Here is a 27605-nt window from a genome sequence, read left to right on the forward strand (position 1 = left end):
ATTTGCCGACTACTATTTTTGTTTTTTTGCAAAGAATATATGCAAAATATCTATATATCTATATACATGTGTGTATATATATATATATATATATATAACTTTACCTGGAGCACAGACATGATTGTCTGTGATATTATGTTCCTTTTTCCAGGATGAGTTTTTTATTATTACGTGCACATAGCAGTCTTTTTTTTTTTTTTGGGGGGGGGGGGAGTTTTCAGATTATAGATTTCGAGTATCTATCCATTAAAAATTATTGAGGCTATAATGCTACAGCGACCTCGGTTAAACCTAACCTTATCATTTTTTTTTTGCCCTTTATTTTATTGACTGGGTATATGTAATGATAACATTCTAATAACCAAGCAAAGTCAATAAAACTCAACATTTTTTTTTTCTGAATTTTTTTTCCAATAAAATAAATTCTGAAATAGATATAACTTGTTTAAATTTAAGCTTCAATAAGATTAAAAAACTGGGATATGACCAGTAACACTTTTGAATTTGTATCAGTTGCCTTTTTTTTTTTTTCTTTTCTTTTGGGGATCATGAAATCTATATAATTTGATTGAGGAGATGAAATATTTTTTGGTATATGAAGCGTAGAAAGTAGAAACACTTACATGTTGTCGCTAAGCACGTTATATTTACAATAAAAAATAATTTATATCAACAAAAGAAATGTTGTTCTTTTTTGTTTTTTTAAGAAAAAAAATAACTATGCCAAATGGATTAATAGTATACATTGACTAGCTATCTCGACTTGGGTGAAAAATATTGACTCATTTCCATATATATATATATATATATATTTTGTCGGTAAATTCCATAGAAAGTTAATGACATCTGGAATATAGGGGGCCCAAGTACATCGCTTAAGGCCCATCAGAAAACGGACTAAGGAGCTCATTAGTGGAGTAAGGCCCAGAGGCTTAAACCCCAAAATAAATGACAGAACCCTCGTGAAGAAGCCGGAGCAGAAGCTTTGCTTTCTGCTTGTAGCTTCAGATTTCGCAGATACACAGAACAAAAAAAATGGCGAAGTGGTGGCGCTCCGGTGCCCACGGCCTCAAAACGGTGGTGGAAAACCCTGGTTTGCAGTCATGGGCTTGGCCACCACGGCTGTTGTCCCGAGCCACTTTGTACCACACGATCCAAGCCATCCCAAGAGAGTGCTGTGGAAGCGGAGTATCTGTAAAAGACAGAGCCCAGGGGAGAATCCCTGCCGTAGTGTTCAGCCAAAGCCTCCTGGACAAAAACCCCAGCAACCGATCAGCGTCGAAGAAGCATTTGGTAACCACGGAGAGGAAGCAGATTCAAGCCATTCTCAAGTCCGTACAGCTGCCGTTCTTCTGCTCCACCACATTCCCTCTGCAGATCCGAGCTGGGTCTGGGTCCTCGGTCCTGCTTGAATCCGGGAACGTCCTTCCCATTAAGGCAATCATGTTTCGTTTCCAATTTGTTGTATTTAATTTCGTCCAAAATTGCTTCTTTTTTTTTTTTTTTTTTTTTTTAAATATAAAATTCAATTCTGTGTAGAATAGTCATTGATTTTTGTTATTATTATTTTTTAATGTAGATTCATAGGGATGAAGAGACTGGGAAGATATTGAATTTGGTGTTTGTTTGGGCTGAAGATGGGTCAGAGTTGAAGGTTGATGTGCCCGTTGTTTTTAAAGGAGAAGATAAGTGTCCTGGTCTTAAGAAAGGTAATTAATTTCTTCTTCTATTAATTTGTCAGTTTTGTTAATCAGGTCTTGTTATTATTATTTTATGTTAAGCTGAATGGACGAAACTTTGAATGGGCAGTGTTTCTAAATCTTGAATGATGAATTGAATGCAGAAATAAATTAGTTTATTATCATTTTTATGGTTATCCAAAGGTAATGATTAGGTGAAGAGGACTTGGTTCTTTTTTAAACATAAGAGGGTTAAATAAATTGGATTTTCTAATCCAATATGCGAACCGGAGAAAACCCTGGGTAAACCCTTTATGTTGAACACCCATATATTGAATATGCTATAACTATTTTAGCATTCTAAATTTTTACTTATTGTTTCACGTAGGTGGGTTATTTCAATGATGCTAGAGTTTGATATTAAAGTCCTATGTTTCAATAAAAGTTTTTCAACAATTTAATAACTAAGCTACTTTCCTAGAGCAGGCTTTTGTTGCATAGGCCATATGAAGAAGTAGGTAAATTAGGGTTGTAAAATGCATGATTCCTGGAGCCTCTTGTACCTCACATGTCCTATTGCAACACCCCAGTATGGAAATGCTTCCTGTGTTACTTTTAATTATATTATTTGTCCTGCCTTTAAGAAAATCGTAGAATGTATCTGCGGACATCTTTTTAGCATATTCTTCTGAATCTTTTACTTCCGAAGATGTATGAAAGTAGATATTTGAAATGATTCTTAGTCTTTTAGCTAATTGTTTTATTTGGGCTTTTCCTTAGTTTTTTGTTTTGTTTTGTTTTTTTTTCTTTTTTTTTTTTTCGGTCAAAGTCTTTATTTTCCATTTTCCAACATGTGTATGTGGCAGTGTTATATTAAACCCTGCATTGATCTATTCTATATTTTCCTACCTGCTCCTGTGACATTGAGAAGATGTACCGACTTATCCAACCTCAAGCTTTTGTTTATCAATGAGATAAACCTTTAATAACCAAATACGTGTCTTTTTTCTTTTATCTGCTTTGATATTCCTGAACCATTTCTTCCAAACGTTCATTCATGGTATCTCTGGTTCAGTACTTTAGCTAGTCGTGAGCTCTCACTGGTTTTAGCTACTATTACCTTTATTATTATGGGTATGGGTGGTGGGAATGTGTTTGCTAGCCACCCATTTTGCTGGTCTAAAGTAGTCAGATTTAGTAATGTCGTGAATTTTAATTAACTTTTATCCTTGTTTCTTTGTTTCGGGTGTAAGGCTATGTTTAATTGGGTATTAATACCAGGTTTTGTATAGTTGCACCAATGTTTTTGCAAAGATTGCTCCTCATCTCTTGCCCTGATTTGTTTAATTTCAGTCGTTTTCTGTTGCTTCTGGTGCAGTTTTAAGTTAATTATTGGAATCTTATCATTATATAGTCAACATTTTCATTGCAAAAACAGGTGGTTATCTAAACAGAATTAGAACTAGTCTAAGATACCTTTGCCCAGCCGAGCACATTCCCCCCAAAATTGAGGTCGATGTGAGCAGCCTAGATATTGGGGATCGAATTTACATGCATGATGTCCAGGTTCATCCATCTTTGAAGCTTTTGAGTAAGAATGAAAACATGCCCATGTGTAAGATAGTGACCACAAAGTTGGAGAGCCCAGAGTCAGCTGGAGTTTAGGCCATCTCATAGTCAAAAAAATTGAAGGCCTTTCATGGAGTTGGCAGAACTACGAGGAGCAACGGTTCAGGAAAAGTCTCTATTTTGAGTAGGCTACTGATTCTTTCAAGTGGATAAGGAATAATTTGACGTGGTGGCTTTGATTTTAGACCATAACCTGATACAAGCTGTAAGCGTGGATCTGTTGTAGCATCAGTGATAAGTAGAATCTTTTGCTTGTTGTTTTATGCATTTATAGTAAATCTATTTGTTACTGAGGATGGTAAATCTGTGGAAGTCAAGACGCTTTGCAAATTTTATGGTTGTCAAGCAGTTTTCTTTTCCGATCTATGTCAGGGTGAATGAAACAAATAGCAACCAGACATGTCTCTTCCCTATCATCCTTGGGTTCCTATGTTTTTTGGGCTTTCTAGTTCCTTCTATCATAAGCTAGGTCCAGCCTAGGATATTAAAAGATAATAAAGAAATAAATTTAGTTTCTTTCCTCTATTCGCTTAAGGCAGAAAACAATAATAATGCTAAATAAGCATAATAGACTGGTCTAAGACAACTGGAACCTATTAACGACTGAGCCCTCCAGTATTTCAGTTGAAATGTTCTGCTGCGGCAAGAGGAACTGACTTAATTATTTTTCTTCTGTCTACCTTACTCTGTCAACTCGGTCCATGGATTTTTATTTTTTATTTTTTATTTTTATTTTTTGGGGCTGAGATTCATAGTCCATGGAAAGTGATTTTATATATAAGAAATATAAATAAATAAATAAATACGTAAACTCAACGAAAATGATAGATTACTATTTTTTGTTTGTTTTTATTCCTTTGTTAACCAAGTTTAGATCGAATTTAGAATATTATATGGAATTTGACTTTATCCTAAATTTAACTTGTGTTTGGAATACTGGATTGAATTACATTATAATAAGCTTAGTTTTTTTATTTTCTTTTGGAGTAGAGTATTCTAAATTTGATTCAATCTTATTAGACTGAATTTAGAACAGTTAATTCAATTCAATTCCTCATTGAAAATAAATTCTCATAGTTATAAAACACCACATGGTAGAGAGAGAGGTAATATTATTATTTCATACCTAATGATGATCATCATCCAATTTATATAAGAAAGGAAAAAAATAAAAAAAATATTACTATGCTCTCACAAACTCTCTTGTCGTGTTCCGATTCTTAATAGAAATCTATTAAATTGCTATGTCAGTAAGTAAAATTCGTTAATAATGGAATATTATCGTTGATAAATAGTATTTTTTTATTTTTTATTTTTACTCTTTTAAATATTGATATTTGTTACTATGAATAATGATTTTTATTAAAATTAGGAATTTGTTATCATTTTCGTTCAACAATTAAGGCGTCATCAGTTTAAAATAAAAATAAAAATTAAGGCGTCATCATCTTTTGTGAGAGCGTTTGGAGTATACGCCGCTCCTATTTGTTTCCATTTAATCTTGACCATTCATGTCTGGGCCAAAGCTCTTGAGTCTTGACATGGACCTGGTCTTAAAGGCCCAATTTCCTTCTGTTTAAAGCCTAGTCGATGTGCCGTGTTGTTTATTTTATAATGGCGGCTGGTAGTATATCGAGCCAGTGCATTCACATCTACGAGACCAAGTCAACTCTTTTTTTTTTTTTTTTTTGCCCCTTTTGCCTTTTCAATTAATTATTCAGTTTGATAATTAATGGACACAAACTGTACACCTTTCAACAATTCTATAAAATTATTGTACTGACAATTTTTTATTTTATTTTATGTACAGATAATCATTCCAATCGAAATTAAGTTTTGATTAGTTTAATTAGTTATTAATTTATTGATTTTAGGGAGATGCTAAATAATTATATACTGAATCCGTAGGGTAGTTATTAATTGATTTACATTAGCCACTTTCTCATGCAATTCTGACAATTATTTTTAGAATAATTAGTTAAATAATTAGTTAAACTTTTTGCGAGATCTGAAAATAAGGTAGAATAAATTTGTGGATTTGACAGTTTTTTAAAGAAATATGATCATTGTCATAATGAATGGTCATAAAAGCATTCTTTACATTTGTAATTGGTTTATTAATACTTAATAAATGGTCATGAATAATTTTTTTTTTTTAAAGATCATGAATTACCTAAGTCATGCACTTCTTAAAGGCAGACTTTTTTTTTTTTTTTTTTGTTGGAACATGTTTATGGATAAAAACGGAATTTCGAACGAGCTGTGATAAAGAAATGTAATTTATCGCTGTTAAACTGTTAATTGTGTTAAAAAAAAAAAAAAGAAAAGAAAGAAAGAAAGAAGAAAACTGTTAATTTTGTTAAATCAGCTTATTATCCATTGAAAAACATCATCCAAACACTGTACACATAACAAGATTAGATACTTCATTTCAAATTGTGAAGTTGTGATAAGTAACAACATTTATTATTTACTAATATTTAAGTATAGCAATAAGGCAACAATCAATGGGAAAACAACAATAAAATGAAATTGACATTTAATTTCCTTTATCGCAATGCTACATTTTTCATTCAAACACACGCAACACGCTTTTTTGTTTTTTCAACATGAATTTATTATTGGCATGTACGAACGGATGTGTAATGAATGTTGATAGTGGTAAATATAAAGGGATTTAAACTATCACAATTTTACTAAATACCACAAAATTATAAAAAAAAATATTTCACAAAATTACAATATAATTTAACAAACCATAGAAATTGTAATAGTAAAGTGACTTTACTGATGTTTGTCATAAATTAAGGATGTCAATTTGCCCCGTCCATCTCCAAAATCGCGGTACACCGTCCCTAAAGGGGCGGTTTTTCCCCGAAAATTCGGGGCGAGCTCGGAGCAAATACCTAAAAACCGAGTCGGGGACGGACCAGGGACGGGGAATAATAACCCCGCCCCGAACCCGCCCCGATATATATATATATATATTTATTATTATTTTTTTATAAAATTTTATTTATGTAAAATTATTTTCTTCTTTTTTTATTTATTTTTCTAAATATGTATTTTATTATAATTGTAAATTTGTTCCTTGATGTATTTTATTATATTTTTATTGCAATATAGTCATTTTCTCTATATTTTAATCATAAAATATTTTTTTTATATCAATTTTTTAAAAAAATATCAATTAAAAAACAAAATAGGAAAAACCGTCCCGCCCCGTCCCCGCCCCGCAAAATTTCCGATCCCGCCCCGCACCTAAAAAAACGAAAAAAATCACGGAGATGGGATGTAAAATTCCCCACGAAAATGGGAACGGAATTTTAAAAATCGACCCCGTCCCGCCCGTTGACATCCCTATCATAAATACAATAAACACTTGGAAAAAGCTTTTTGGTACATGCAGATGCAGATTATAATTTTACTTCACATTACAATGTATGTGTTGAACAAGTACAACCAGCAGTTGAAAAGATAATAATAATAATGGAACCAAATAGATTCAAACAAATGGAATTAAGTGTTAAAAACATAATCATAGTAATAATAATGGAATTTATTATTATTATTATTATTGCAATTTGTGAAAAATTAATAATAATAATAAGAGAGAAGTGCATGTAGAGACAGTCAGCATTGATATTTTAATGAAATAATTTTAACTAAAAATATGCATGATAAAATATTAAAAAAAAAAAAAAATCTCTCTCTCTCTCTCTCTCTCTCTCTCTCTCTGTGCGTGAATGAGATGGGAAAGCAAAGCAAGGAGAGGCTTGACTTGGTTAGAAGTTAGAGGTGTGAGGTGGGGTGGGGGGACATATTGTTGACCTCTCAAAATATGGAGACAGATATCCCGTTTAGCGTGGAAGTACGTTGTAAACCGCGTTCCAAACCCAACGGATACGACTACACTCGCAAGCACGCGATCACATCATCATCATCCCTCCTCTTTCTCTGCTCTCAATTCCAATATTCTTGTTCCCCTAAGAAGAAGATCCATCATCCTCTCTCTCTCTCTCTCTCTCACATGGATCTTCTTCTTCTTCTTTCCCACCATAACAACAACCTTCTGCTACTAGCCCTTTGCCTTTCTGACCATCTCTTTGTTCCTCCTCTTCAGAAATCTTAATTCTTAATTTTGGAATTTATTTTTTAAAAAAATTAAATTAAATTAAATAAATAAATAAAATTATCGTACCATGATTGTTGGAGATGCGTTGGTTACCTAGCATTTCATTCTTGTCGTCCTCTTCTTCGTCTACGGCTTCTCCGTCTTCGTCTTCTGCGTTTAGATCGACTTCTTGTGGGACTGGAAGCTCTGACTCGCGCCAAAAGAAGCCGGCCACCTCCTCCCCCAACGGGAATTTAAGAGGAGGTAGCTTTTGCTCCAGAAGGAAGCTCACGCGCCAGAGGAAGCTCCGGCATTTCGCCGGCGATAATGTTTCGGGAATTGCCAGATGGTCCGATTCGCATTCGCTGGACTCCCCCGAGGGTCTAAGGCGATGGTCCACGAGCTGTGAATACTTGCCGAACGCCTCGTCATCTACGTCGTCGGCGGTTCCTCAGCCGTTGCCTTTGCCGGAATTCTCTTCTGTTTTTCGACGGAAGGATAATTCCGGCGATGGCGACTGCCGGCTTCCGTCGCCGAAATCTGCACCTGGCAGGGGCGTGGAGGACCGAGATAGGGACAGAGCTGAAGGAATCGGAGAAGGTGTCTCGGCGAACACTCGAATTCGGAGGTAAAAAGGGGGAAATTTTTTTTTAATTTCTTAAGGAATTTAATTAGAATTGAAAATTAAACTTTTTTGCATTTCGTTATTGTACACTGTACATTAAAGAATGTAATTTTATTTTTTATTTTTATTTTTTTTTGGGGGTCTGGTTTCAAAATATTTTGACCGGGTGATAAGCAATGACATACGGTTCCTCAATCTTTTGGTTATAATTACTTTATTTAAGCTTTTACTTTGGAGACTGATTACAGGTCCTTTTATTTATGCTTTTCTAATAGAAATACAAATAAGGCTGCTTATGTCTTATCTAGGAATGCTTTGTCTGCTGAGCAAACTGAAATATGGGTAGAGGACAGTCTCGATTATTTGTATTCTGTCATTCACTCGAATTCTGCTAGTATTCCATAATAATATTTGAACTATTTCTTCTCAAACAAAATAATAATAATAATAATGTACTTCCAAACAAACAATGATATAATTGGATTTGGTATGCCCGATTTCCGTTGATTCTTCTTTTTACATGTTTCCAAGTGGTTGTTAGGAAATGCATCCCTCGTAGCACTTAGCAGTATTGGTTTTAAGGGAATTGAACTTGCTGTTTATATTTTACTATGAGAATGAGCACTTTCTTGACCATTTGCATACCCTCTCTCTTTTAGCGTGTTTGCTTCCCAAGACACGAGGACTCAAGGTCATGCTGAAATAAGGCCGTCTAGGAAGGGTTATAATAATGATCAGAGTGGTTTCAGAATTGAAATTCCGATAAAAAGTGCTCCAACTAGTCCTTTGTCAAGTCCTGGACTTAGCCCACGAAGACAGAGTGTTGGAGATGTGCTTACTTATCATTATGTCGTTCCACAAGGAAATCAAGTTTGGTCTGCACCAGAGATGCCAACCGGGGATATAATTGGAGGACACCATCCTCCGTTCTTTGATTATACTGTATTTAGTAATGACAGTTCTCCATTAAACAGTCCACAGGGAAGAAGTACCTGCCAAAATCCGAGAAGCCCAGGATCTACATCGCCTTTGCATTCCAAATTATCATTTGAAACCTCTACACCTCGTCGGGAGGGTAGTGCTTCTCTAGAAGTTCACCCGTTACCACTTCCTCCTGGAGCAGTCATATCTTCACCAACGGTTCCCATCCCCCAAGTCACAGCTAAGCCAGAGTCACTGCCACTGAAAAGTCAATGGCAGAAGGGAAAGCTTATAGGTCGGGGAACATTTGGAAGTGTTTATGTTGCTAGCAATAGGTCAGTAAATTTCCTTTCACTTTCAATGCCAGTTTCCTTTGCTTTTATAATTGACAACAGGATTCATTTTTTCCTCTAACAGAGAAACTGGAGCTTTATGTGCAATGAAGGAAGTTGAAATGTTACCGGATGACCCAAAATCTGCAGAGTGTATTAAGCAGTTAGAGCAGGTATTCTTTAGTTTTTATTGCATTTTTCTAGTTAAACTCCTTTTCCTCCCTCCCCTGTTTTTTTTGCTTCGTATGTGAAAGTGACACCTTTTGTTATTTTCATAACTAAATGACTTATACAGAAGCTTGGATATCATAGTCATTTTGTTTCACGATTATGTACTTTATATCTGTTATAGCAAAAATCTTGTGTGTGTATGAGTGTAGTCTTCCCGCTTGGTGTGCTCGTGAATGTTTGGTGAATGTTTGGTCTTACCTATCGACCTAAACTGGCTTGCTGCTTCCCGTAGATTGCATTGTTTCCTTTGTGGAATTATGTGATGACATATTTAATGAGATTTAATTGCTGCTTCTGACTCCTTTCCCCTTTCAGGAAATTAAAGTTCTTAGCCAGCTCAAGCATCCTAATATTGTTCAGTATTATGGTAGTGAAATAGTAAGTAATCTCCTCGTTCCATGTTTAGGCATCCAGCTCAATGTCAAAATTTTGGCCAAGATATAAATTGCTCTTTTGCATATGCAGATTGAAGATCGATTCTATATATATTTAGAGTATGTGCATCCTGGTTCCATAAATAAATATGTTCGCGAACATTGTGGAGCGATCACAGAATCTGTTGTTCGCAATTTTACTCGACATATCCTCTCTGGGTTGGCTTACTTGCATAGCACAAAGACAATACACAGGTACTAAAATGTCTAATCTGATCATGTGCTTTGCATGGCAGTCAATGGCAAGTGTGGAAGAAGAAGAAGTCCTAGTGAGTGTGTGTCAGTGTCTGTTTGTAGACTTACTATTCTTTTCCTTGTTTATGTAGAGACATCAAAGGAGCTAATTTGCTTGTTGATTCATCTGGTGTTGTGAAGCTTGCCGATTTTGGGATGGCTAAACATGTGAGTAGTGGTTTTTCTTCTTCTTCAAATTACCCCATACCCCTTTTGGTGTATCTGTGTTAGATTCTTGTTACTGTAATCCTTTGTCTCCGTGGCATTTTGTGGAGAGGTATTCATTTAAGGAAATATTCCTTTCTTCTTGCTGGTGAGAGAAAATTTGAGATGAAAATATGCTGCAGCTTTTACTTCCTCGGTAGGGTAATAAGCTGATATATTTTGGGAAATAAGAGGTTGTTACCTTGTTTTATTTTCAATACAGAATCACGTATCTGGCTTTGTATAATCAGTCATCCACAAAACCACTGCATTTCTTTTCTCTATTCTTGCTTGCATCATTTTTCACTTTTTGCCATTAGTTTTACCTTTTATGCTATTCAACTAAGCTAATTTGGACTTTTGCTTGTTATTTAGCTTACTGGACAAGTATCAAATCTTTCTCTAAAGGGAAGTCCATACTGGATGGCTCCGGAGGTATCTGCTCGATGCCTAGCAATATTTCTACTGGGCTCAATTTTCTGACACTGACATCGCTTCTTTGCTGCAGCTCATGCAAGCAGTGATGCAGAAAGATACCAGCTCTGATCTTGCTCTTGCTGTTGATATTTGGAGTTTGGGATGCACAATTATTGAAATGTTCACTGGAAAACCTCCATGGAATGAATATGAGGGGGTAAGCATTTTTTGTTTGTTCTTGCTGACCCGAATTTAATGAAATATTGAACCTGAAAAATACTTTTCATACACAAAAGTCTCAGTCTTGAAAGGATGCATATGCAAAGTAATTATTGTCTGGTTTGCTGTTTGGTGATGAATTATGATTGTTCTATCACATTCAATGTACTAGGAGCAAGATAGTTGTGATCAATCAGTAATGAATATTACCTGATGTAACATATACTGATTTCAAACAAATTGGGTGTGAGTGTTGAAATTGTTTTTGACTTTTTGCCATAATCTCCTTAAGCACTCAAACATCAGAAAAAATAAATAAAATAAAAACCAGCACGTGGCATCAAAATGGGTTTTCACGTCTAGGAAACAACATCATAAACCCATAATGTATCAAGAAATTACTGCCCAATGATTATTGTTTATTACTGCAGGCTGCAGCTATGTTTAAAGTTATGAAGGACACACCAGCCATACCAGAAACACTTTCACCTGAGGGTAAGGATTTCTTGCGTTGCTGCTTTCAAAGAAATCCTGCAGAGAGGCCAACTGCTGCCAAGTTACTTGAACATCGGTTCCTGAAAAATTCTCTGCTGGACGTCCCATCTTTCCCTCCGTTGCTTAACGGGATGAAATTGCCGGTAAATATTAAATGCCTTTCTCATGTTTTGCCATCTTTGGTTGGTCGTGTTATATTTTGTGCTAATGTCGACAGGATAAACCCCATATTCTAAGAGAGCAGTCTGAAAGTAAACTGGACCAGTCACCAGTATCCCTGAGCACACCAATTAGTAGAGGAAAGGTGACTACTTTTGATAGGTAAGAGTGTATGTCATTGCCTCCTAATTTTGTTGCATAGTTTGGACCTTACCCTCAATAAAAAAAAGTGCATAATTATATTTTATTTTTAAGCTTTGCATGATTGCCAGCTCGAGCTTCATGCAATATTCTTTTTCTCCAGTGAGACTGGCCAACAATCTCATCCCGATGCTAATGACTTAGCCGTGGCGTGCCGGCTGTCACCTCGTTCTATCCTTGAGGCACTTCCTGGTTTATCTCCTCCACGATCAGCTCAGAACACCCATCACCCCAGCTCTTCTGCATATGTTGCAAGTTGTGTCATCGATGGTGTGAAAAAGAATCGTATTTTCCGATAATATTTGGAAGAAAGGAAATTTCCTAATTCATTTCACGGGTGTTAGAAAATTTCCTAACCCAATTCACAGGTGCTCGTGAAAAAGCTAGCAGCTTCAAAATTTGGGCTGTAGATTTCATGAAGCTCTAGTAGGTTACTTGCAGATGTAGAGTGTGTGATAGTTTGTGCATTGTCTTCGTAGTGGAAGTGTATCATACAGTGAGTACGGGCTTAAGGCTAATTAGGCTTGTAAAAGGCGTATGCCTTGGGCCCCGCATTTTGAGGGGTCAAAATTTTTTCATATTTTTTTTATAATTTTTTTCTTAAACAAATTGCTTTATATAATCTTTCTCTTAGAAAATATAAGATTTTAACTGACATTGGAATTTTCAAAAAGAAAAAGAACTTAGAACTCTATATTAGTTTAATTTAATTAGTTAAGTTAATAATTATGTCGAATAAGTTTTTGTTATATCTTAAATATACCTATTATGCATGATTAGAGAAGAATCTGTTTTTTTTTTTTTTAATTTAATTTCTATTAAAATAATAGATGCTTGACTTGGGTCTATTAGTTTATATAATAATAAACTACAATAGTTAAAAAAATGTGAAAAATTATAATATTTAGATTGAAAACTATTCTAATGGTATTAAAATTCAATATACTTTTTTTTTTAAAAAAATCATAAGTTAGTTTTTTCCAAATATATCATGATATTTAAATAAAAAAACTATTGTTACCATAATTTAAGCTTTAAATACCTGTTAATATAGGAAAAAAAAATTTAATTTCAACAAAATTTATGATATAATAGTGAAAATGAAGGAAAAAAGACCGGCCCCATAACTTTGAGGAGGGTACTTCGGCAGAACATTGACGAAATCGAACAAACATTCACCTGACCACAGTGGGAGTCGAACCCACGACCTTCTGATCCGAAGTCAGACGCGCTAATCCACTGCGCTATGTGGTCGCAGCTGTAGTTTTTCCGCTATAACTTTAAAATAAAAATTGGCGGTTTTAGTTACATTTTTTTTCCCCATCTTCTTTTCCTAGCCGCTGTATTCTTATAAGAACATAAATCAATGTTTTATTATTATTATTTCTTTTTGGTCTAAATGATTTTTAGGTTGTTGCCACGTGGTGATTCAAGGTGACCCTATACCCTTGTATACTTTTTTTATTTTTTTATTTTTCCACCAACCATCAAGTGTACATTTTGAAAAAGATGGATAAAAGGAAAAAGAGGTACAACTTTTAATGTTTTATATCTCCATTATTTTTTTCTTCCAATTTGCATTAGATTTATTTCCCCCAGTCTATGGCTTATAACAGGATATTTGAGTGAATATGGATCACCTAATTTCGAGGTTATTTGTCTACTTGATTATGAAAATGAGAAATTTAATTGTCAATCTCCATTCATTTTACTTTTGGGGTTCAGTAAAAATAAATAAATAAAAAAAGACAGTATTCTTTCAAAGTTTAATTGTTGTCAAATTGCTATTGCTTCCAAAAATTTAACCATTATTAGGTGGATTGTTATACATTGTGTCATCTTGTCATCTTAACAATTACTATTATATTTATTTCAAAAAAAAAAAAAAAACAATTACTGTAATAAATTCTCATTAGCTTGGGACCTCTACTGCCAAAATTAATCAATATTGTCCTAATTGAAGCTTTGTCAACTTGCTTTTCTGCCCAATGGAAAATTTCTAAAATGGTAAGAAAGAATAAATCAAGGTAATTGATACACATACTGATAAGTAATCCCTAAATTATTTCGTCTCAAGCGTGTAAAAACGAGAAATTATAAAATCAAATAAAAAATATTTATGGAAAACAAAAAAAACTGTAATTTGAAGATCGCCAAATTTGATATTGGTTCAACGGACCATAGAAAAGAATCAACTTAAAAGAGATTCAGATTTCTTCCAAAAACAATTCATCGTTTAGAATATTTTTTCACTTTTAACCGATATGTTTATTCCCCCAAAAAAAAAGTAAATAAATAATAACTATTAAAACAATTGAGAAATGAACTTCAACATTCTCATTTTGAATGACTAAAGATTAAGAATTAAACATGACAGATGACAAAAATCCTATTCACTAACCATGAAAACGATGTGAAACTGACAAGTTTCTAATATTCATAAGCCTGAAAATTTTACCTGTAAAATTTCTTAAACTGGCCCAGAAGAGCAATCTTTAACATTTGTCATTTTGGCTTTTGAAGGTGGTACTCCTATTAGTGATACAATAACCATTTGACATCAGGCAGTTGATAGACATAAGCTTTGTCGACTCATGAAAATGGTGGTCCAAGCAATATCAACATCTTTATAATCTTTTGGTGTTTTCGTCGATGAACAAATGGAGCACCACAGAGGACCATCCAACGGCCTTAGGGTCACCTTCATAAATATGCATATTAATGATGGAATAATTATTTGGTCAAATCAAAGTCCTAAACATAATTGCTTTTCAGATTATAAAATTAATGCATTGTCACAATATCCGTATACATATATTTTTCTAATCAGCCAAGCATAGTGCAACCCACGTGATTACTCACTATATCCTTCTCTCATTGCCTATCTTTGCCTTGCCATTCCTCTACACAAAGAGACAGAGAGAGAAAGAGAACGAGGGTGAGAGAGAGAGAGAGAGAGAGAGAGATGGAACCTCCACCAGCACAAGCCATAGAAACTTCCAGCAAGAATTTCCCTCCACAAGAAGATGAACAGGACAAAGCCATCAATGAAAGGTAGTTTCTGGGTTCTTCATTCTCTTTGAAAAATTTCATCCGTTTGGTCTGTTATATGGATTATGGATTTAGTTTGAATTTTACAAAAATTTCATTTGTGGTTGCAGTTGTTCTTGTTGTTATGACTGCACAGATAGCTGCTTTGATTACTTATGCTGCTACCTCTGTTGAAGAGCGTATTTTTCTCACCTAAATTCCATATGGTTAATAATTTTAGCATTATGAATTTCCATGGGGTGTACAAGAAATAAACTTGTTATGGTTTTTCCTTTTACCAATTTGTTAGTGAAAACCATATAAATTCTACGTCTTGCGTTGCTTAGTGTATTAACCTTGTGTTATTGAGATTCAATATCCATGCCCCTCTTCTTTGCCTCAAATATGATTTTTATTTCTTGGGCATAAATGATTCACCCAGAAAAAATAAGCAGTAAAAATCCTAAATCTGCCTTAATAAAAATCCTTTGAAGTTTCAAACCATGCCCTGCAACTTTTTGATACTAAAACTGACAACTAGAAGTTAAATCATTGTTTCTTTTCTTCAAAGTATAAAACTTAGTAAGGATTTATTTGTATTTCTTATTTTTATTTCCCCACCTTTTCTATTAATAATTTGGACCTTACTCAGTGATAAACTTCTAGAGAATTTTTCGCTCTGCGTTTGTTGTAATCCCAGTTTGATTCTGGGTTCAAAAGATGATTTGGGTTCAAGTTTAGGCTTTTCTATTTGGTATAATTGTGTGAAGCCTATTAGTATTGTATCACAAACTGCTTTATATCAACAATCCTATCCTATACTTTCTGCAACAGGAGTTTTGTTTTTGAAGTGTTTGAAGAAATTCCAAAGCTGATATATAAACAGAACTTCGATAAATTGGCTTTTCACTTTATGCTGGCATGAACTTGCAAAGCAGAGCTTAACCAGGAAATATCAGATTAAAGCACCAACTTGCAAACTCCGATACATATAGCAATGTACAAATTACATAAATGATGAACAAAATTTGCTTTTTGTGTGTGGATGGAATATGGATGTATATATATAAGAACAGAGTAATTTCTGTCAAGATTATGTTGGTGGACCAAGAGTTCTCAGTGTTAGCCCTGAAGCGTTATAACACTAACAGTATAATATACCGAATAAAGCAACAATATATATATTCTAACCCCTTAAATAGAAACCCAAACTCAAGCAATCTGCTTGTGAATCACTATTGCGCTTTTCCATGGAAAGCAGGAAACTTCTCTAGCATATATGATTACACAGTGATGAGATAATATTTTGAAAAATGCATGCTTCATGAGGAGCTAGCTTCCAAATGGTACAGAAAACGACCAGTACATCTTCTACTTGGGTTACGAAAACAAAAAATGCTTTCATATGTTAAGTGGGACTTATTAGAGTAATCCATAAATCAAGTGGCAGCTCTTCAGCAGTTACTGCACTGAATATATAAAAACACTATGAAGATAATTTTGCCCTTAAAAGGAAAAACTAAAAATAAAGAAATTAAAGGGGTTCATTTAAGCCAGAAAACGATTGCTTTGGCATCATATTTTGAATACATAAAGTGTAGAAAATATTTCATAATAATATTCCATGCATCATCAAATCTAAAAGTGGATTTGAGCATAAAAGTTAGGTTGGCTTAGAAACACACATTTACAACACATTGATATATATATATATATATATATTTATATATGCATGTATTTAGTTTGTAATTCTTTATTCTACTCCCTGCTTTAGCTATCTATTCTATCTCCACCTTTTCCCACTCACATTTTTTTCTTTTTTTTTTTTAAATAAATGTTTCATGCCTTCTGAACGGCATGAGCGTATATCAAGGCTCTAATAGACCCTTTTCACTAGCTCCCATTACACTGTAGTTGCTTGTTCCACTATGACTTACAGACCTATGCATATATTTTTAAATGCCTCTTACAGCACATAAATATCATTTATCCATGAAAAAGTATGGAACACTTATCTCAAACATGAAAAGTACATAACCACCAAAAAAACCCAAAAAGTGTTATTTTGGTCAAAAAAGTGAGTGATCAACATGCCCTTATTGAGGTGCTGGCATGGAGAACCATGAGGCAACTTGGGAGTATACACTGTATATACATTCTCACTTGCCTCTTCTAGTTTTCAAACTTTTCACAAAGCTAGTGTTATATACATCATCCTACCACTACATAAGCAGATAGTTCTTCATCCAATATAAAATAAATAATACTATTGGAAGTCTACCAAACTCAACTAAAAAGGAACATTTCTAGTAGTGGCTCTACCACTTTCTCCCATATATCTGAATTATTCAAATTTGCGCAAATTCATTCCCTTTCTTTGGCTCTGTTCTTATAAAATGGTTATTCATGACACTTGTTGTCACAAGGTACTAAAGAAAGTATAGTAAGAAAAATAGAAGAGAATGGAGAAGAATTTGTCCAAACCTTTCTCTGTTTTCTTGCTCTGGCTTTTGTCCCAAAGCGTTCTTGTTTGCTGTCAACTTGATTATAAATTCTATGATTACACTTGTCCAAACCTCACAAAGATTGTTACATATGGAGTTTGGTCTGCTATTGCAAATGATACAAGGATGGCAGCCTCTCTTTTGAGGCTTCACTTCCATGATTGCTTTGTCAATGTAAAATATTTATTTTTATTTTTATCGTCTCCTTTTTCTATTTTCTTATTGCCTAGATAGATATAAATATTATTAACAAAGATTAGTTCCTTTAGTAATTTATTTAATTAAAGCAGCATGAAAGACAATATTATTCTTGAATTGTCGTTTTTTTTTTTATTTTTTTATTTTTTAAATTTCGTTGAGACATATAGGGATGCGATGGGTCCTTGTTACTGGATGATACCAGCACATTTAAGGGGGAAAAAACTGCTTTGCCCAATATAAATTCAGTGAGAGGTTATGAAGTGATTGATGCTATAAAGTCCAATGTAGAGAAGGCTTGCCCATCCACTGTTTCTTGCACGGACATAGTTGCTATGGTTTCTAGACACGCTGTTTATCTTGTAAGAAGCTCACTTTTTCTTTCTCCAATATATATATATATATATATAGATGACCATTTACAATAATATTATGGGTACTAAAAAGCGTTTACGAATATTGTAGATATTAAAAAATGTTTATGAATTGATATGATAAAATAATATGTTATTATGAAGAAAAAAAAATGATATGTTATCATGATTATATTTTATTTTAGGCCAATCCATTTATCTATATTTAATTTATATAAAATTTATGAAATAATAAACAAATTCAGTGACAAAAAAGTTCCTTTTTTTTTTTTTAAACAATATTATGATTTCCGACTCTCATATCTTCAATATAAAAAGCATATATATATATATATAAGAGCTAATTATGCTTTGTATTTTTGACTTGTACAATTTTACAATTTAGATCTCAACTTGATTTTTCAATCACTGCAGATTTTGTAAAGAAATAAATTAAAAGTGTTGAACAATGAAAAAAAAAAAGAAAAAAAAAGGGAGAATTATGAGTGTAGAATAATGAAAAGAAAAAAAAAAACAGAACTATTATTAATCTATTTGATTAAAATTGAAAAATAAATAAATTTATAACAATTTAAAAATTAAAAACTTAAATTACTACAAATAAAAGTTAAAAATTTAAATAATAGAATTGCCAAAATGCAAATAATCCGCTCCATTATATCTTTGCCAATCTCGATTTTGCGCATCAGGCCGGAGGTCCTTATTGGGCTTTGCCATTGGGCCGTAGAGATGGTAGAACGGCGGGAAGTGTGGACGAAGTAAGCCAGCAATTGCCATCACCTTTTGAGCCATTGGACAACATCACTGCCAAATTTACTTCAAAAGGTCTCAACTTAAAGGACGTTGTTGTGCTCTCAGGTTTGCTTCCTTCACACATCGACCATGAATTAAAAGATGCAATGAACTTCTATTCTATTTTTTCTTTTATTATTTTATTTTTTATATTTAAAAAAAATAGTAAATATTTTTTTTTTCAAAAATAAAAATAAAAATAAAAATTGGAAATTGGAAATGTTGAATTAATTACAGGTGCACATACAATCGGGTTTGCCCAGTGCTTCACATTCAAGTCTAGGCTATTCAACTTTGATGGGTCAGGAAATCCTGACCCCACACTGGATGCATCACTTTTACAAAATCTGAGAAGCGTGTGCCCAAATCAAGCCGATTCTGACACCAAATTGGCTCCTTTGGATCCCATCACCTCCACAAGATTTGACAACACCTATTTCAGAAACCTCCTCAACAATTCTGGCGTTCTTCAATCAGACCAGGCTCTTTTGGGTGACAATACCACTGCTTCCATGGTCATCAACTACAGTAGGTTCCCCTATCTCTTCTCTAGAGACTTTGGGGCTTCTATGGTTAAGATGTCCAATATTGATGTTCTCACTGGGCAAAATGGTGAAATCAGGAAGAACTGTAGGGTCATAAACTAAATTTCATGTAAATTATGCATATGTGATAATTAATCATCCCAAATGTGTGTTAATTTATATTTATATTTGCTGGTTTGTATGGGAGTTTCTGGTGTTTCGCAGCTAGCTAGTTCAGGTTAACGAGTAGTTACTAATATTATTAATAGGATGAAGAGATTTAAAACTTGAAATTATTATCCAACCAACCAATAGCTTTGCCACTATGTTGTTTTCATGGAAGCTATATTAATTTAGTTATTCTTGTAATTTGTACTTATCAAATATTGGGGTATAGGCATGATTCAAGAAATTAAACAATAGAATGTGACAATTTGATACATGTTTTCAATTTATGCTTTATTAATAATTAATATAGACATTGCTAATCAGCCTTTTGACTTTTGAATAACATGTACAAATGTGAAAATATTTATTTCATCAACCAAGTAAGTCAAGGATAAATCCCAGTAGAATACCCTTTACAGCCACACTTTTGAAGTCATGGATTCCAGTGATAACAACCCCTTTGGCCTTCCTTTTTACGTTAAAAATTATTGCAGTTAAAAAAAAGGAAAAAAAAAATTTCACAAACGTTTTTCGTTAGTCATAACTATGTTAACAGTTTAAGTTTTGACCTTAAACATTTTTGCTTGTCATTTTGGTATTTATAACTATTTTTAATCTAATTTTAAGTAGTTCTCAAGGCAGTAATGAACCTACTACAGTAGAAAAACAACAAAATTAATCAACCCTGCAGGATCGTTACATATCACATCAAATGCATTACAAACTTATGGGAAAATTAGAATAAAAATAATTTTAAGAATTAAAATGTAACAAAAACAAAAATGTAGAGGCCAAAATGACAATAAAAAAAAAATTGAAATATAGGATTACGTTTGCTATCTGAAATAATTATTTTAGATGAAATAGAAATAGTTATATCAAAAAATAAAATATAAGAAAAAAGAGTCACTAATCCTATTTGTTAATTTGGTTATGTCAAGAATTAAATTTTGATGATTAGGAAAAAAAAATTTTGATTTTCAGTTTCTATTCACATTTATGTTTATGCTCTTTATATTTTATTCAAAAATATTGTTTTTGTTTAATTAAATATATAATTTATTATCTGTATATTTAATTTATTTTATATATAAATTTTTTATTTTATGTGATTTTAAAAATATTTTCTTATTAATGTACCAAATTTAAAATTCTTAAAAAATATCAATTTTATATTTACCATATTTGTTTTTCTAAAAAAGGTATAATATACTTAGGGTAAAGAATAATTTTTTTTTTAAAAATTTTTGATAAACAATGGATATTTTTTAAAATGAAAAAATAGGTAATTCCTAAAAATATATATTTATTGATATAGGAACTAATCAAATATAAGTTTATTTAAACTTATAAAATAATTATTATTTTTTTCATCCTATTTGTCTCTATTAAATATGCCTTAAGTATGAATATGAATATAATAATTCGGGATTAACTACGCAATTGCCTGAAATTCCTAAATAAAAACATGTACATGGCACTGATAATTTTTATCACTAATCACATGTTATATTAAAAAAAACGCATAACATCAAAATTATTTTTGAAAAAATGATCTCCTTCGGAAAAAAAAAAAAAGAAAAAAAAAGAAAAAAAGAAAAAAGAAAAAGGAATTTCCCAATTTGAAAATTTTGTTACAAAAGTGAAAAAGGAAGATGCAAAATTTACTTTAACAGTACAGCGCAGAGATCTGGGTACGGCAATTCAGACAAGTCACTGGCACAATATCCGATCCAGTGGGGCCCGCCTAGATATAGAGTTGGCATCTGGCGACCAAATGAATACCGTATCACAGTTTTCGCAGTACAACTTACTTTGTCCACCGTCGCTTCTTTTCAAGAATGTCTCTAAAAAATGGCCTAAAAATCAGTGCCGTCCAAATTCCTAAAAAGGCCATGCAAACGGTGATAAGGGTGCCAGTCCACCAACACCTTAGTCCCACCTTATCGCAACCCACAGTTCCCCCACGCTAAACGACAAAAGTAACAAAGGGAAGGCGCAGGGTGCGAGGGGGCGCATTATAGCACATGAGGCAGCTTAGAACTTGGGAGTGAATTCAAAAGGTCTAAAAACACTGAACAAAATAAGTAATAATACAAGAAATTACAATTATTTTTAATAAATTTGTTATACAATAATTACTTATTTAGTGATTATATATATATAATAATAAAACCAATTGAATGATTATTTAAAAATTACTTTAAAGTGTTCTTTAGATAGACTCACAAACGAGCCACCCTTACTCGTTGGTTAACTATATTAAGAAAAGGGGCAGTGAAAGTGGTGGTGGTGGTGGTGGTGGCGGTGGGCCGGTGTTAAGGGGTTGAGACGTGTGGCGGTAGAGTTCAAAATAAAAAGCGGGACTTGGATTGGGATCTTCCTTTTCTTTTTTTTTGGTTCCTTTAGGATTGAATATTGATTGATTCTTCAGAAGGGGTGTTGAAGTGTTGAAGATGGTGAATCCAAGGTGCTATTTGGACATAAGCATAGGAGGAGAGATTGAAGGAAGAATAGTGGTGGAGCTTTACCAAGATGTGGTGCCCAAAACTGCTCAGAATTTCAGAGCTCTCTGTACTGGACACTTGGGCATTGGCCCTTCTACTGGTGCTCCTCTCCACTACAAGGTCTATCTCTGCTTTTTTCTTCTTTCTTCAAAAAAATTATTAAAAAATAATAATCTTTTTGAAGCTTCGGTGAATTGGCATGCATTTGTTTCTTTTTTTTTTTTTTTTTTTTTTTTTTTGGGGGGGGGGGGGGTGGGGGGGTGTGTTTATTAGATTTCTGGGTGTTATTTCTATTTGTACAATGAAAGAGATGCAATTTGAGGTGCAAAGGTGGTTCTTAGATTAGCTTGTCAATCGTTTATTGTTTGTTCATTACGAGAATGCACTGTAGCATGCTAATGCGGGTCCTGTTTTTCAATGGTTTATTTAAAAGACAAGAGCTTTGGGCTCTTAACCTCTTGCATTTTTATATTGTGCAAAACTTTGGATTCGGACATAACTCGTACATTTTTCGTTCTGGGTTCTCAATATAGTACGGAAATTTCGTTTTCTTTCAACGAAATATGCATGAAGTTTTAGGAGTGTTTTTGGACTGTGCTAATGCACACGTAGTGCTTGAAAAAGTGTCATTGTATGAAATGTTTTTCTTTTGTGAAAAGAAAAAAAGAAAAAAAACTTCAGTGAGATATATGGGTAAAGCTTCTAAGTAAAATTGCAATATTTTTGCTGATCAGTTAGATTAACACGATTAATGGTAGTGGGCTTTGTTACACCTTGAAAGTAGAAATAACTATATGTTCTTCAATCACACTCAAGTTGTTGAGGTTTTAGGAGTGTTTTTGGACTGTGCTAATGCACACGTAGTGCTTGAAAAAGTGTCATTGTATGAAATGTTTTTCTTTTGTGAAAAAAAAAGAAAAAAAACTTCAGTGAGATATATGGGTAAAGCTTCTAAGTATAATTGCAATATTTTTGCTGATCAGTTAGATTAACACGATTAATTGTAGTGGGCTTTGTTACACCTTGAAAGTAGAAATAACTATATGTTCTTCAATCACACTCAAGTTGTTGAAGTCTAAAAAAGTTCTCAATTTTTTTTTTAATTTTTTTTTTTGTTTTTCCTGCAAAGGGATTATCGAACATAAGGTTGTGAAAAAATGAACTTTGAGATTGTTTCCTATGTTTATTTCTGTGAATGTTGCGGAGAGCTTCGTTTCGAAATTGTCTACCCTTGAAATGCTCTAAACACTTTCATCTTCCTAAGTGAACCGCTTTCTTTTCCCTCTCTAGTTTCCTTTCATTTCTTTATTGATAAGCTAATGTTAATCCATCAAATGCTTACAGGGTGTTTGTTTCCATCGCGTTATCAAAGGATTTATGATCCAAGGTGGAGACTTATCTGCTGGAAATGGGACTGGGGGAGAATCCATTTATGGTTTGAAATTTGAAGATGAAAATTTTGAGCTAAAGCATGAAAGGAAAGGAATGCTATCTATGGCTAATTCGGGTCCCAACACAAATGGATCTCAGTTCTTTATTACTACAACCCGAACGTCTCATCTAGATGGAAAACATGTTGTGTTTGGCAAGGTAATCAAAGGTATGGGTATTGTTCGTACCATCGAGCATGTTCCTACTGGAGACGGCGATTACCCCACTCAAGAAGTTAAAATTGTGGATTGTGGGGAAATTCCTGAGGGGGCAGATGATGGAGTATCTAACTTCTTCAAAGATGGTGATACTTACCCTGATTGGCCAGCTGACCTCCATGACAAGTCACATGGAATTTCCTGGTGGATTAAGGCTGTAGACTCTATTAAAAGTTTTGGAAATGAGCAGTACAAGGTATGTAACTGATCAGATGATATTGTCTGTACTCGTGTTTAGTTCATTTTTCTTCAGTTTACTAGCCAAGAGATTTCTACAAATAATGTTTCATTCATATTTTCTTATGATTTTAATCCTTTATGGGTCCCATACTCTAGAATAGCAATTTAACCTCTGTTCTTTCTAGTTTTGACTGGAGTCCAACTGTTTTGATTTGCAGAAGCAAGATTACAAAATGGCTCTAAGAAAGTATCGCAAGGCTTTGCGTTACCTTGACGTTTGCTGGGAAAAGGAAGATATTGATGAAGGTGAACTGTTTACTTTGCCTTTGTTGTGTGGTGTAGTGATGGCCATTCTGCTTAGTATCCTAATTAGTTACTAATATTTGATTGTACAGAGACGAGCTCCTCTTTACGAAAAACCAAGTCGCAGATATTTACAAATAGTTCTGTAAGGCTTCTTGTTTATCACATAATTAAAATACTTATGTTTCGTAATATTCTAAAAATTTTCCGTGAAATTTTTGCTTTTAGGCCTGTAAATTAAAGTTAGGAGACTTAAAAGGAGCATTGTTGGACACAGACTTTGCAATGCGTGATGGAGACAATGTGAAAGCTCTGTTTCGCCAAGGCCAGGTCGGTAGCTTCCATTTTCAAGACATGCAGTTTCTTTAAGGAGGAAACTTCCATTTGAGTCTTTATAAAAACTAAGAAATCTTTATATATATTCAATTGTAAATTATAATAATTTTTCTTGATTTATTGTTTTTTTTTTTTTTTCCTTGAAGTTTTTGCTACATTTTATTCATGGAGCAAATGACTTCTCACCTTACCTAAAACCTTCAAAACTAAACAAAATTTCTCCAAACAAAAATAAATAAATAAATAAATGATTATGGAGCAACAATAATGACAGTGAAAATATTCAAAATACTTGAAAAGTGACATATTTCCTAGCGGTATTAAGAAAGGCATTACATGGAAATCTTCCTTCAAAAATTTACTGGAGAATATTGAGTTGTAAACCAGCAAGGAGTTGATTACTTAGCTATTACCTATTGAGTATGTTTTTTAATTTAGAGTCGGTCATAGTTCTAGCCTTATCTTTTATTTTACATTTTAGCTAAATTGCTCGACCTTAATTGTTACAACTGCTAGAAATCTAGAAGATCAATATCATCCGCTACCATTTGTTTGTTTGCATCTTATGGTGTATCAATGTTTGTTTTCAATCTAAAGGTGTAAGACTGCTACTTTCAGGCGCATATGGCACTTAATGACATTGATGCTGCGGTTGAGAGCTTCAAGAAGGCACTGGAGTTGGAACCAAGTGATGGTTAGTGGCTCTTTCATGTGCATTCTAATTTTCTATTAAATACAATATCTGCTTAATAGAAACTAGCTTTTTTTTCTTTTCTTTTTTTTTTTTTTAAACATTTTGAATCACTAATTGGCTTTAATTGAGAAATCAGGAGTTGACTCACCGATCAACTGACTACAAGATTTTTTATGCCATAAAAAATCCACCCTCGTTTCTGAAATCTTATTTAACATGAGCGGCTTACCATTGCCGCCACAAACAAAACATAGTAGTATGTAAAATGTCTGACTTGAACATAAGTTGAAAGATATGCCTATTAAATTGAGCCTCCATTACTAAAATCCAGCAAATTTTCAAAGTTTCTTTTTTGTGTTAGAGGTTAATGATCGGCTGCAGAAATCTGCTTCTGAATAATAATCATGACATCAATCATATACTTCTCCTTGCAGGAGGAATTAAGAAAGAGCTTGCAGCTGCTAAGATGAAGGTTAGACATTTTCATTTGCTTTATAAACTTATGCGCCAAACAATGAATTTATTTTTTTTGTTCTTTCTATACAGAATTTGAAAGCTTAAATATGTTTTGCAGATAGCTAATAGGCGTGATCAAGAAAAGAAGGCGTATTCCAGAATGTTCCAATAAACTTAGGCAGTCAAATGGTATGTTTATTTCTTTCGATGAGTGTGGATTTGTTATATCATCCAAATTGGGGGCTGACTATATTCATGTTAAATGCAGTATGTCCATTTTCTGGATGAGCCGATTTTGGTTCGTTCTGCACTTGCTAAAGTTACATAGTCAACGTTTCATGCTAATATGTTCTCAATCTTGGTTAGCTACTGGAAACATAAGGTATTGATGTTGTTTCCCTTTGTTATATTGCCAAATACCCTGATTCTTGTAAATTATACAATTGTTATCACATGGTTTGAGAGAAAGGAAATCCATTACGTTTGGTAATTAAATTACATCTAATTAAGCAATGAATTTGATGGCTCAAATATTCACATCCACAGTGTGGATTATATGGAAAAGAATTTGAGTGATCTTAGTATCAACTCTTGTTACATAATGTTCATTGATGTTTTTCAGGCTTTTTGATGGGGGCAGGAAAGAAGCTAGCAGAACAGCTGGAGCCTAAAACCAAATTGTTGTTCCGAATGCTTTCCACTTTTTGTCCAAACAAAATTTGTGTCATTTCATTGCTGTTTAGAACCGCATTGCTACTTCATGAATTCACTGCAATCACTGAAACAATTTCCTTACATTTAAAAGACAGAGTCTTAGTTTACTGAAAATTGACAGTTTCTTTTTTGCAACCATTTTTTTATTTTTATTTCTTTTTGATCTTCTCTTCTTTGGTCGTGGTTTCGCCTGACTGGCCCGAGCTGTTGATTTGGCTGCAACTTTAGGACTTGTAACCTCCCCGATGTTATCAACTTGTGCTTCCACTTCCACTCTAGTGCTAGTACCTTCTTCGTCTCCTTTTCCGATTTCTTTTCCTTTTCTAAGTTCCCTTCCCCTCGTTCTCTTTCCAGACTGTAGTTCTTTCAGTTTCGCCAAAGCTATGTCTCGGGTTGCCTCAGCTGCAAGCTTCTGCTCCATGGAAACCGAAATACGCCAAGCTGCAAGGGAATTTTCATCTTCGGCTTTTTTCGACAAGGCACGGTAGTCTTCCCGAGTGAGTTGGACATTGGTATTTTCCATTTCTATACATTTTATGTACCGAAGTGCTTCTGCTGCAGATGCACTATAAGCTTCAGTTTCCATTCGTACAGCACGGAGTGCTAGTTGCAAAGACCTAAGAGTATGTCTTTTTATCCTCAGAGTTTGCTTCAATTTTATTCTTGATTGTCGTTCATCCTCTTCATCCTGCTTCATCCTTTCCATCTCTTCGCGAATTTGATCCAGTGCCTGATTTCTGTCATTGATCATCTCCGTGGCTCTGAGCTCTTCATCCTTTTTGGATCTGATGCTCTTGTTGATACTTTCAAGCTGTGATTCTAGCTCCGAGATGACAGTAACCGACTTAGTACGTCGGTTTTCAGCAGCTGCGAAGCTGGACTTCAACCTTTCGAGTTCATCGATGAGAGGTTTGGAGTCTAGCCATGACTGCATGGTGCTGTCTTTAGCTTTCTTGAGTTGTTCCTTGGCCTTGATCAATTCTTCCATTTTGACACTCCATGTTTTGCCATGGCTATGCTCTAAATCTCTTTCTATCTCTGAATTGCCCTCTGTTGTGTGCTCATTATACGTCTCCATTTACTCTCTTCCACAAATGCAAAAATTGGAAATTCCGGATAGCTTTCGTATTCAGCTTCTAGTTATAAACTATAATGCTCAAATTTTGTTCTTTTATGTCTTGCTGTTTAATTTGTTCTGTTTGGTGAGTATTCCAAATCAATCCTAACATAAAATTAAAGACAAGATGCCTTGTTGTTACCGTGGCTGTATGTGAAAAAAATG

At 33.7% G+C, this 27605-nt stretch overlaps 5 protein-coding genes, 1 long non-coding RNA gene and 1 other non-coding gene across 13 annotated transcripts; 5 read left to right on the forward strand and 2 right to left on the reverse strand.

The window, feature by feature from the left end:
- Positions 1–956: 956 nt before the first annotated feature.
- On the forward strand, positions 957–3672 carry LOC107424700 (uncharacterized). Of its 2 annotated transcripts, none has more exons than XM_048479761.2 (3): positions 957–1437; positions 1580–1709; positions 3094–3672. In XM_048479761.2, the coding sequence occupies exons 1-3, from the start codon at positions 1036–1038 to the stop codon at positions 3342–3344; spliced, it is 783 nt and encodes a 260-aa protein (XP_048335718.2). In that variant the 5' UTR covers positions 957–1035; the 3' UTR covers positions 3345–3672. The 2 variants fall into 2 exon arrangements, with proteins under 2 accessions (XP_048335718.2, XP_015890040.2); XM_016034554.4 differs by having other exon boundaries at positions 958–1437; positions 3118–3672.
- Positions 3673–7085: 3413 nt separating this feature from the next.
- On the forward strand, positions 7086–12549 carry LOC107424711 (mitogen-activated protein kinase kinase kinase 5). Of its 6 annotated transcripts, none has more exons than XM_048479437.2 (11): positions 7086–8050; positions 8707–9303; positions 9386–9473; positions 9847–9909; positions 9997–10160; positions 10292–10367; positions 10779–10838; positions 10912–11037; positions 11471–11677; positions 11779–11855; positions 11966–12261. In XM_048479437.2, the coding sequence occupies exons 1-11, from the start codon at positions 7524–7526 to the stop codon at positions 12036–12038; spliced, it is 2058 nt and encodes a 685-aa protein (XP_048335394.1). In that variant the 5' UTR covers positions 7086–7523; the 3' UTR covers positions 12039–12261. The 6 variants fall into 6 exon arrangements, with proteins under 6 accessions (XP_048335394.1, XP_024932383.2, XP_015890051.2 ...); XM_025076615.3 differs by having other exon boundaries at positions 7087–8050; positions 11949–12159; XM_016034565.4 differs by having other exon boundaries at positions 7088–8050; positions 11998–12549.
- A 525-nt stretch (positions 12550–13074) lies between these two features.
- Positions 13075–13148, reverse strand: TRNAR-UCG (transfer RNA arginine (anticodon UCG)). Its single transcript has one exon. It is a non-coding gene; the product is annotated as a tRNA-Arg (tRNA).
- Positions 13149–14664: 1516 nt separating this feature from the next.
- Positions 14665–15300, forward strand: LOC107424709 (uncharacterized). The gene is made up of 2 exons (XR_001582060.4): positions 14665–14948; positions 15056–15300. It is a non-coding gene; the product is annotated as an uncharacterized LOC107424709 (long non-coding RNA).
- A 2004-nt stretch (positions 15301–17304) lies between these two features.
- LOC107406150 (peroxidase 10) lies at positions 17305–19758 on the forward strand. Its single transcript, XM_016013253.4, has 4 exons — positions 17305–17602; positions 17797–17988; positions 18690–18858; positions 19030–19758. The coding sequence occupies exons 1-4, from the start codon at positions 17387–17389 to the stop codon at positions 19437–19439; spliced, it is 987 nt and encodes a 328-aa protein (XP_015868739.3). The 5' UTR covers positions 17305–17386; the 3' UTR covers positions 19440–19758.
- A 1942-nt stretch (positions 19759–21700) lies between these two features.
- Positions 21701–26437, forward strand: LOC107408116 (peptidyl-prolyl cis-trans isomerase CYP40). Its single transcript, XM_048479831.2, has 10 exons — positions 21701–22111; positions 23336–23836; positions 24039–24126; positions 24216–24268; positions 24352–24453; positions 25078–25153; positions 25588–25625; positions 25728–25798; positions 25878–25991; positions 26232–26437. The coding sequence occupies exons 1-8, from the start codon at positions 21941–21943 to the stop codon at positions 25779–25781; spliced, it is 1083 nt and encodes a 360-aa protein (XP_048335788.1). The 5' UTR covers positions 21701–21940; the 3' UTR covers positions 25782–25798; positions 25878–25991; positions 26232–26437.
- Positions 26385–27401, reverse strand: LOC107406147 (uncharacterized). The gene has a single exon (XM_016015498.2). The coding sequence runs from the start codon at positions 27399–27401 to the stop codon at positions 26385–26387; it is 1017 nt and encodes a 338-aa protein (XP_015870984.2).
- Positions 27402–27605: the final 204 nt, after the last annotated feature.

Source organism: Ziziphus jujuba, chromosome 7, assembly GCF_031755915.1.
Source record: "Ziziphus jujuba cultivar Dongzao chromosome 7, ASM3175591v1".
NCBI lineage: Eukaryota > Viridiplantae > Streptophyta > Magnoliopsida > Rosales > Rhamnaceae > Ziziphus > Ziziphus jujuba.

What these genes read in the sequence shown, in the direction of transcription:
- LOC107406150 (XM_016013253.4), top strand. Translation starts at nt 17,387, where the DNA reads ATGGAGAAGAATTTGTCCAAACCTTTCTCTGTTTTCTTGCTCTGGCTT. An exon ending in CTAGACACGCTGTTTATCTT is followed by an intron (nt 17,989 to 18,689) that starts GTAAGAAGCTCA and finishes TTTGCGCATCAG; the next exon opens with GCCGGAGGTCCTTATTGGGC. An exon ending in GGACGTTGTTGTGCTCTCAG is followed by an intron (nt 18,859 to 19,029) that starts GTTTGCTTCCTT and finishes AATTAATTACAG; the next exon opens with GTGCACATACAATCGGGTTT.
- LOC107424700 (XM_048479761.2), top strand. Translation starts at nt 1,036, where the DNA reads ATGGCGAAGTGGTGGCGCTCCGGTGCCCACGGCCTCAAAACGGTGGTG. An exon ending in GGAACGTCCTTCCCATTAAG is followed by an intron (nt 1,438 to 1,579) that starts GCAATCATGTTT and finishes TTTTTAATGTAG; the next exon opens with ATTCATAGGGATGAAGAGAC. An exon ending in GTGTCCTGGTCTTAAGAAAG is followed by an intron (nt 1,710 to 3,093) that starts GTAATTAATTTC and finishes ATCATTATATAG; the next exon opens with TCAACATTTTCATTGCAAAA.
- LOC107408116 (XM_048479831.2), top strand. Translation starts at nt 21,941, where the DNA reads ATGGTGAATCCAAGGTGCTATTTGGACATAAGCATAGGAGGAGAGATT. An exon ending in TTGGAAATGAGCAGTACAAG is followed by an intron (nt 23,837 to 24,038) that starts GTATGTAACTGA and finishes TTTGATTTGCAG; the next exon opens with AAGCAAGATTACAAAATGGC. An exon ending in GGAGTTGGAACCAAGTGATG is followed by an intron (nt 25,154 to 25,587) that starts GTTAGTGGCTCT and finishes TTCTCCTTGCAG; the next exon opens with GAGGAATTAAGAAAGAGCTT.
- LOC107406147 (XM_016015498.2), bottom strand. Translation starts at nt 27,401, where the DNA reads ATGGAGACGTATAATGAGCACACAACAGAGGGCAATTCAGAGATAGAA.
- LOC107424711 (XM_016034564.4), top strand. Translation starts at nt 7,524, where the DNA reads ATGCGTTGGTTACCTAGCATTTCATTCTTGTCGTCCTCTTCTTCGTCT. An exon ending in AGCACAAAGACAATACACAG is followed by an intron (nt 10,161 to 10,291) that starts GTACTAAAATGT and finishes TTGTTTATGTAG; the next exon opens with AGACATCAAAGGAGCTAATT. An exon ending in CATACTGGATGGCTCCGGAG is followed by an intron (nt 10,839 to 10,911) that starts GTATCTGCTCGA and finishes TCTTTGCTGCAG; the next exon opens with CTCATGCAAGCAGTGATGCA.